This window comes from Aethina tumida, chromosome 7 (assembly GCF_024364675.1).
Source record: "Aethina tumida isolate Nest 87 chromosome 7, icAetTumi1.1, whole genome shotgun sequence".
Classification (NCBI taxonomy): Eukaryota; Metazoa; Arthropoda; class Insecta; order Coleoptera; family Nitidulidae; genus Aethina; species Aethina tumida.
The window spans coordinates 4,323,388-4,332,229 of NC_065441.1; the positions used below are offsets into that span (position 1 = coordinate 4,323,388).

The 8,842-nt window shown below is 32.1% G+C and overlaps 1 protein-coding gene across 2 annotated transcripts; it reads right to left on the minus strand.

The window, feature by feature from the left end:
- Positions 1 to 249: 249 nt before the first annotated feature.
- On the minus strand, positions 250 to 6,798 carry LOC109599919 (homeobox protein CHOX-CAD). Of its 2 annotated transcripts, XM_020015969.2 has the most exons (3): positions 6,018 to 6,798; positions 4,167 to 4,211; positions 250 to 1,074 (listed from the first exon to the last, which is right to left on the minus strand). In XM_020015969.2, the coding sequence occupies exons 1-3, from the start codon at positions 6,460 to 6,462 to the stop codon at positions 671 to 673; spliced, it is 894 nt and encodes a 297-aa protein (XP_019871528.2). In that variant the 5' UTR covers positions 6,463 to 6,798; the 3' UTR covers positions 250 to 670. The 2 variants fall into 2 exon arrangements, with proteins under 2 accessions (XP_019871528.2, XP_019871529.2); XM_020015970.2 differs by lacking the exon at positions 4,167 to 4,211 and having other exon boundaries at positions 6,018 to 6,795.
- Between the last annotated feature and the right edge of the window lie 2,044 nt (positions 6,799 to 8,842).

Below are 8,842 nucleotides of genomic sequence, written 5' to 3' on the forward strand. Positions count from 1 at the left end.
TCCAAATTTTAATCGTGTTACTCCTTGTTGTAACATCTATGTTTTACCAAAAGAATATTAAATTTGAACAGTTCCTTCTTGGTGCAAATTCTTTGTCAGAGGGTATACTTACCCAACTTAAGTTGGAAGAAAGTTACAAACGAAGTTTACTTGTACTTAAATTAATCTAAAAATTGTTTAATCATGATGGAAAAATAATAAATCAAAAAACCAATAAAGATATGATGTGGGGATTAATAAAAGTCAACATTAAAAAACGATAGAATTTATTTAAGGAACTACTTACATTTAAAATCTTTTTACAAATAATTTAATATTAAGCCTGAAACACTTCTCACTAAAAAACTCAACATCCCGGAATGATCGTCGGGTGGAAATCAATCACATTTTGGTGAGTTTTCGTGGATTGCGCAGTTGTTCACTGCACAAAAAATAAAAATAAAACAATTCTGATTTGTTCATCTCACTCGGTAAGTCTTTCGAATTGGCTTCGAACATAAAAACTTAAAACATAAAAATTTCACATAAATATTATAACATATACTAAATTCTCTTTGAGAGAGAAAAAATTGCACTCAATAAAAAGTTTTTAAAAAAATTGCACATTGTTTAAAGGACGGGTTCAGATCTATCACTCTGAATCGCTTCAGCACGCGCACGCGAATCGCGTTTAACCCATTTGATCACGTTCAGCTTCGAGGTTCTCCAGCTTCATCTGGTTGTATTTCTCCATCAGCTGCTGATTCTGCATCATAGGCAGCCTGCTATTCGTCATGTCCATCTGATGCATGGCGGGATGCTGGGTCATTAGGTTGGGTTGGTACTGTGGCGTCGTGTTGATGGCGTCGATCTGATGCTTTTCTTCGTTCCTCTTCTTGTTTTGCTTTCTTTCTTTTGCCCTCCGGTTTTGGAACCAGATTTTGATTTGTCGTTCCGACAGGCCCAGATTGGCGGCCAGCTCCGATTTTCTTCTGATCGTTATGTATTTGTTGTTGAACGTGAACTCCTTCTCCAGCTCGATCCTCTGGTGATCGGTGTATACAACTCGGTACTTGTCCTTTGTGCGGGTTTTGCCTGGAACAATTGAAAGTGATGATGAGTGGTTGTACGAAAAAAATTAGGAGATTAATCTGCAAGTACGTTGTGATTTGTGTGTTGTCAGATTTTTGATTGATGAATTGTTCAACTCCATTTAAAAAGTCCATCATTATTAGGTACAATAATTGAACCAACACCTAATTTAGATAAAATTTGAAGTATCACGAGAAATATTGAACACATTTCGGCAAACTCTAGACTGAGATCAAAGGGAAGTCGTTAATCCCAACGAATTTTGTCATCAGTATCTCAAGCTAAACCAGGATAAAAACTTGGAAACGTATTTCGAGGACGGCGGCATTAGTTGTCCAAACAAGCGGTCTATCGAATGCAGAGAATTAATAGGTAATTATAAATACGGTTCAGTGTAAACATGACTGGTAACCACGGCGTAGATAAGGGCAGATAGTTGATCCCGGGATTAGAGTTGCGGTTCACATTAGAGGCGTCGGCGTTTTTGTCACACCGATAAAATCTACCCAACACCTGACAACGTTGCCCCGCGACAAGAAAACAACGGACGCTGTGTCTTATTGGTTGTTTGCGCTGGGTTTAGGTGCACCAACATCCTGCCAGAAAAGCCGGCCCATTGTACGGACGGACGATGGTTTCGAAAATCGATTCGGCACGACCAATTCGGGAACGTGCGTGGGGCGGTTCAGGTAGCGTGCATGTTTACACCAAATTTCCGATTGTCCTGTGACAGCCGTGTCCAAACAGGGGGCTGATAAACTGCCCTCGTGCGTCAAAACCGGATTGAGTTATGGATCTGCACCATATGTCCGTGTAATTCACCGTAAATGTCGACTAAGTGGTCTTGTTCAAACATGACTTATCTGGTTCTGATATGTTTTTAGTCAATGTTTAAGGACTTGCGTTGGATTACTATTTTTAGCACTCGCAGAATTGGATTCCCATTAAACACGGATAAAAACGAACGTTTTGGAAGGGCACGATTGTGATGAATGAAGATTTTTGCGTGCACCGTTGATTTATTCAATAAGTGGTGGATAAATGCGGCCTCATGGTTGCTGTAAACGCTAAATAGGGTTCAAGATGGCATAGGACGATGGCCATAAAGCGGTCGAAAGGCCTCTTTATGACGACGCGCGGCCATCCGGCCTTAATGCGCAGACAAACCAGGTTTGATCGTTATTTTCTCGCTGTGCCAACTCCCGTTTTTATCACGTAAAGCTCGTAACATAACTGAGGAATTTAATTCGTTTTGTAGGTCGAGTAGTCGAGTATTCTAGTTTGGAGTGGAGTTGGATTTGTGTGACACATTTTAAACTTGGAACTTTTTATGATCTACATATTTTATCCAAACGTAAATGGAAAAACAAAATAAAAACAACAACTTTATCTATTAAGTAAATCTTAACACAACACTATATATATAGTATGTCATTAAAGAAAATAAAACTGTTGGTGAAAAAGGTTAAATAAAGGCAAAAATTTGTAGTTATCAATCAAACATAGACTTTTGTCTATGAAAATAAGGTTTAAATCTTCAGAAGAGTGTCTTCGATGAATGCTTCTATTATAAAGAATAAAAACTCCGGAAGGGAAGATAATGTTTAGCAGGAAATATTTTAAACTAGAGACTTTTGGTAATCCAAAAACTATATCCAAATGCACTGAGCAAAGGAAAAGGTTAAATAAAGGCAAAAATCTGAAGTTTTCAATCAAGCATACTTTTATCTATGAAAATAAAGGTTAAATCTTCAGTTGTTGGATGTATTCGATGATTGCTTCTATTATACAGAATAAAAACTCAATTTTTAGGTGGAAAAGATATTAAAAATTATGTCTTCTAATGTGTTTATTTGGGAAGATAATGCTTTGAAGGAAATATTTTAAAGTAGAAACTTTTGGTGATCCCAAACTTATAACCAAAAGCAATTTATAGCTAAATAAAGGTAAAATCCTAAATTTTTTCAACAACTATTTGCTTTTATGTGTGCTTTAGATTATGTATTGAGACAACAATTCAGGAACGTCGTCGAAGAAATCACCAAAGTAGAAGATCGGAGCCTCTAACTGACCTATTTCAAAAGTCATACGAAAACGAATGATGCAAAAACCATAAAACATGCGTAATTATCCAGACCAAGAGGGGAGGATCGTGTTTGCGTGCGTGACGCGATGGCAGAACACCTCCCGATTGCAAAACCCATTATCTAAGTTTAAACAAGACCGTGCAAACATAATTAAACTTGGCCCATACATATTAAAATATTTGCGCATGTGAGCGTGGAAAATCGGTTTCGGTTAAACCGTCGTACACTCGACAACGATTCCGCCGAGTATTAACATAAATCGCACGCCCCGAAATTATTATCAAAGGGCAACAACAACAACGCGGAAACCGAACTCGCGACACTGTAATAGCGAAAATTGGTCCCCGGGGCGGCATAACCACCGGCCGGGGGACGATTCCAACCACCCTCGGTAATTATACGGCGGGGCGGCTGGCGCCACCCGAAATTGCCCCTATTGTTACGCGATGACAAATTGGGCGGCAACTGTTAACGTTTTTCGACGATTGTGCGACAATTTATTCGGTTGGAGGGCGCGATTATCTGATCACCACTCAATTAACCCTCAACGATTTGAGTTATGGGGCTCTATTAACTGTTAACGTTTGCTGCACCACCAATTACGTCAACCGGTCTTCCTCGCAGTTGTTGCAGGACGAGTACAAAAGTTTTTTGGACTTCCTTGGCTTAATGAAACAAATCCTCGTCAAATATTTATATAGAGATGTCAAAACACGTCCGAAAAGAGGATTTCTCGAACTGTCCCAAACATTACCATTTTACTGCCCCCTCAATAAAGCACCGATATTACCGATAACCGGGGTCTAATTGCTTGCCTTCCGACGTCCATAAAATTTCGGAAAATCGACCGTTTGATGGGCCGAAAAATTCGTGGAAAAGCCACCGATTGTTCGGTGTACTTGCAGGCGTCACAACACAGCAAAACATGCACAAATCCATGCCAAGTAAAAAATAATATCTATCAACATTAATTGCCCTAACATGCTTAAAATTTGGAAAAAACCCTACCAGCAACCGATGTGGAATATTCAGAATCAATAAGGTTATCTAACTCTATAACAAAGAAAAAAACGTACAGTAAGTGAAATTGGTTTGGAAACGAAACATGTTGTACATGATTTATGTACTGGTGAATTACTACAATAATAACGCCCGGCTAGATAATAAAAAGATTATTTATTAAATTATTATATTTGTTCAAGGCGTGCTATAAATTGAAATGCACCGTTTCCGTTTCTCTAAGTACAAGAAGCCTTTTTTCCTTAATATTTATGTAAACACAGCCGTTCGTCATGTTTGTCTTAGTCATTTTCGTGTGCGCATCGCTAAATTGGGAGTTAATTAAGGATCTGAGGTGCCGACAAGATAAACAGCCGAAGGAATTCGGAAAATTTTTCGATTGGGTTGAATTAAACATTTGGGGCGTTAAGTAAATGGACAAATGCAATTAAAAAGTATCGTAATTTTGGGACGACTCCTTAAAAGTACAAATTTGTGAACTTATATGTTATTGTTAACATCAATAATTGAAAAATTATTTCTCATTATTTAGAAATTTATAAATTAAAAACGGATATTATTATTAAAAAGTTGCTCCTTTCATAAAGAAGAATTTACTTTTTTCAACTTTTTTAAAAATATAAAAATAATTGTTTAAATAAAATGGCAAATAACATTATGCACTTGTAGTGATATTAAATATTACGACTTTAGTAATTTTTAAGATTTCAATGAATTCTAATTACGTATCTTTTGATAAAGGAGTTCAACGTGCAATTTTTACTATGTTTTTTAATATACAGATGACTTTGTTTATCCTTTAAAATAATCACAATAATGCTTTTGTTTCCTTATATATGATAATCAATCTTTGTTTAAAAAAAATTGTTCAGTCCTAAAATTAGTGGAAACATAATTTTAAACAATTGTGACCTTTAGAACTTCCAGAGCTGTAAGTACAAGTTCATTTTTCTTTCAGTCATTTTGGAAGGTATTTTAATTATTTTGTTATTAGAAATTAAATTAGAAATTTGTCATTAAAACTTTTTAGATATTAGATAATTCTATTATAGAAAAAATAGAAATTTGTTATTAAGCCTTCTAGACATTTGATAATTCTTATTAAAATTTAGAGATATTCCTTTACAACTTCCAGAGCTTTAGGTATAACTTTTTAGGTTTATATCTTCTAATATTTTAATTATTAATTAATTAAATTAGGAATTTTAATTATTAAAAATTACCATCTAGTTATTAGATATTTCTTCAGTTATTAATAGAATAGTTAATATATAGACACTCCTTTTTTAAATATTATATAATCCTAATAACTTAATTATTAGATAAGAAATTAGAAACTTTTATATATTTCACTTATTAAAAATTTATTATTTTATATTAATGGCATAAAATGTACAATGGACAACAAAGTATAACTTTTTAGACATTAAATAATTAAATTAAAAATTTAATTATTAAAAATCAGAAATTTAAAAGAAATTAAATATTAGACAATTCTTCAGATATTAAAATTAAATTTAATAATTGATATTAGTCCTAGTTAATGGCATAAAATTTATAGTCACTCCTTTACAACTTTTTGCATTAAAAATTAATGTATTTGAATTTTAACATTATTTAAAAATGGCAATAATATTAATAAATAATATTTAATAATGAAAATTAAACTTAGTTATTTCATCGTTTTACTTTGTTAAGAATTTTAAAGAATTCATCATCATTTCATTTCTTGAAACAGTCATGAAGTTTTAAGACAACTTTTGCTTGTTAGTTTAAAGTTTAAGTTAAAACTCGTTCTCGACACTGTTTCACATCTTACACAAGAGGTTAGTTACTTACCGGGTTGGGGTTGCTGTTGATAATTGTTCTTCTTGATCCACTCGTAGGGGCTCCTCGCCTGCACCGGTCTGGTCATCTGACCGCCCTGGGGCGACATGTTGCCGCCGGCGCCGGGCGACGACATCTCGCTGCCCGACACCGTGATCGGCGGCGACGGGAACTGCGTCTCCGGCTCCAGGTGTCCGCCGGTCGCGATCGCCGGATTCGGCACATAGTCCTGATAGTCGTGCTTGAAGACGGCCGGATGCGACGGTGCGGGGTGCGAATGCCACATTTGCTGCTCCTCCAAACAGGAGGGATACTGTCCGGTCGGCGTCATCTGGGGCGATTGGTGGTAGCCCGGGTACCACGCCATCGGTACGTTGCTCTGGAAGTGCGACTGGGCGCCGGCCACGGGCTGCTGGTGCGTGTACATCCCTGTGCCGTAATACGATACCATTGACATGGGTAACCCGTTTGCACTTGTCACTCGTCACACAAAAATAAAATATAAACACTGCGTTGGATTGTTTGAATTCCGCTGTTGGGCACACCAGATAACCGAGTCTACTGCGTAACTGTCTGTGACCGATGAGCTGGTCTCGGGTCGAAACTTTCAAACGGAATGATCCTGAGGGTAGATAAGCGTTGAGGAGGGAGTCTCGATAGGCGGGCTTAGCCGTGCGCCAATGGTGGAGCGGGAGTTTTATGGCCGGGCAGAGTATGGTGTTCTGTGGGGCGTCCCACTTGCCGTGTTCTTGACAAAGACTTCTATAATTACAAGCATATGGTGGACGTGTAACTACAATAAAAACCATACAATTTTATTTTTTACTTAATTTTTTCACTTCGCTACGTACACAACTGATTTAAGATCTGTAGTCGCACCGTATATATACTTGAAATATTGTAATTTGTACAGGTAGGTAGGTAAACTTGGACCTATAGAATTGAATTAAAGGGATTTTGGGAAAAACTTCCAAACTTTCAATGGACAACTCCCTATTAAATTAAAATAATGCATATATAATCTTGCCATTCTTAATCTTCCAATTCTGAGTATACCTTGAAATGTTAACTTCACTTACATAATTTTATATTAAAAGTACTATTTATTGGCTCATTTTCAATATTTCCGATTAAGAAATTATTAATGTCATTAAATATTAACGTTTATTTCTATATTTTTAAACAAAAATTGGTAAAGAATATTTCTTAAAATTATTATTATTAATAGTTTACACGTTTAAAGCATAAAAATAATAAAAAGTAATTAATAAATAGTAAAACAATTAATTGAAATACTTTTAAATATTTATCTGACTTTTTTAATAAAATTATGGTAACTTATTATGATAATTGTTAATAATGTATAAATAAATACACTGAAATTGACAATTGAAGTTTTTTATTATATTTTTACATAAAAAATAATATTTTATTTATTATAAATAAAATTTTATTATTTTTCACTAATTATTTAACTTACCGCAAATAGTCTGAATAAATCAATTTCATTTTATAACAAAATTGACTAATTTTAATATTTTTTGCAGCAATCATTAAAATAATAATATAAATAATATTTGTGACGTTATTTCAATTTTTTAAACAAATATTTGATTAACAAATAATATTTATATTTATTATTATTTATCGATAAATTAAACATTTAAAATAATAAAAAGCAATAAAAAAATAAAAAGATAATTTAATCTAAAAAGTCATCTAAAACTTATTTTTATATTAACAGTACCATTGCTTAATTTTAATATAAGAAATTACTAAAACCATTTATCGAGTTTATTTTATTGTTTAAACGAACTGTATACAAAATTATTTATTTTTATAATTTATAAGTGAGAAGAAATCAACATATATTTAAATTCATATCTAGAATAATAATAATAATAATAATAATAATAAATATAACAATAAACACGTTTTAAACATTAAAAATAATAAAAAATAATTAAAATAATATGTACAATAATTTAATTTGATTATGTTTAATTATTTTCTTTTTTATTTTAATTGTAAGACAATTCGTAATATATATTAACATTTATTGAATTATTTTATTAATCTAATTTATTTTAAATAATAAGATATAATTATGAAGTATGGAATTAACTAGAATTTTCGGAAAAACTCCCAAAGAACAACTTTCAGTGTATATAAAAGTATAATTATTTATATTTTTTTAAATTATATATATCACTAATTTATTTTAAATTATAAGTAAAATTATATAGTTTTTAATATTTTTAATAATTTTAAATTAAATAAATGTACTATTGTCAATCTGTACAAGAACAATTCAGTAAAAGGTCCAAAGTTGTATATTTTTTAATTAATTTATATAAATAATGGTAAATTATTGTTCTATAAATAAATATGCATCAATATTATGCAGTTAAATTTCAAACACAAAATTTAATAACAATAAAAAAATAATTTAATAAATAAACACTTTTAAAATGCTTCACATAAATTTGAATTGAATAAATGAATTATTGTCAATCTGTTCAAGAAAAATATTTCAGTAAAAAATCTAAAGCTTGCATATTTTTTTAATTAATTAATATAAATAATGGCAAATTATTCTCCCGTAAAATACTAATATATGTAATTAATTTTCAAATACACAAAATTTAATAAGAAAAAACTTTAAAGATAACATAAATTTAAACTATCGTCAATCTGTTCAAGAAAGAATATCTTCAGTAAAATGTCTAAGTTCATATATTTTTAATTGATATAAATAATGGTAAATTATTCTCTTATAAAATACTAATATATTTAATTAACAAAATTTAATAAAAATATAATTTAATAAGAAAAGA

Bases quoted from the DNA above. Each gene is read 5' to 3' on its own strand.
- LOC109599919 (XM_020015969.2), bottom strand. From the start codon at position 6,462: ATGTCAATGGTATCGTATTACGGCACAGGGATGTACACGCACCAGCAG. The intron at 4,212-6,017 runs GTAAGTAACTAA...TCTTTGTTATAG, and splicing joins TCAACAGCAACCCCAACCCG to AGTTAGATAACCTTATTGAT. The intron at 1,075-4,166 runs GTAGGGTTTTTT...CAATTGTTCCAG, and splicing joins ATATTCCACATCGGTTGCTG to GCAAAACCCGCACAAAGGAC.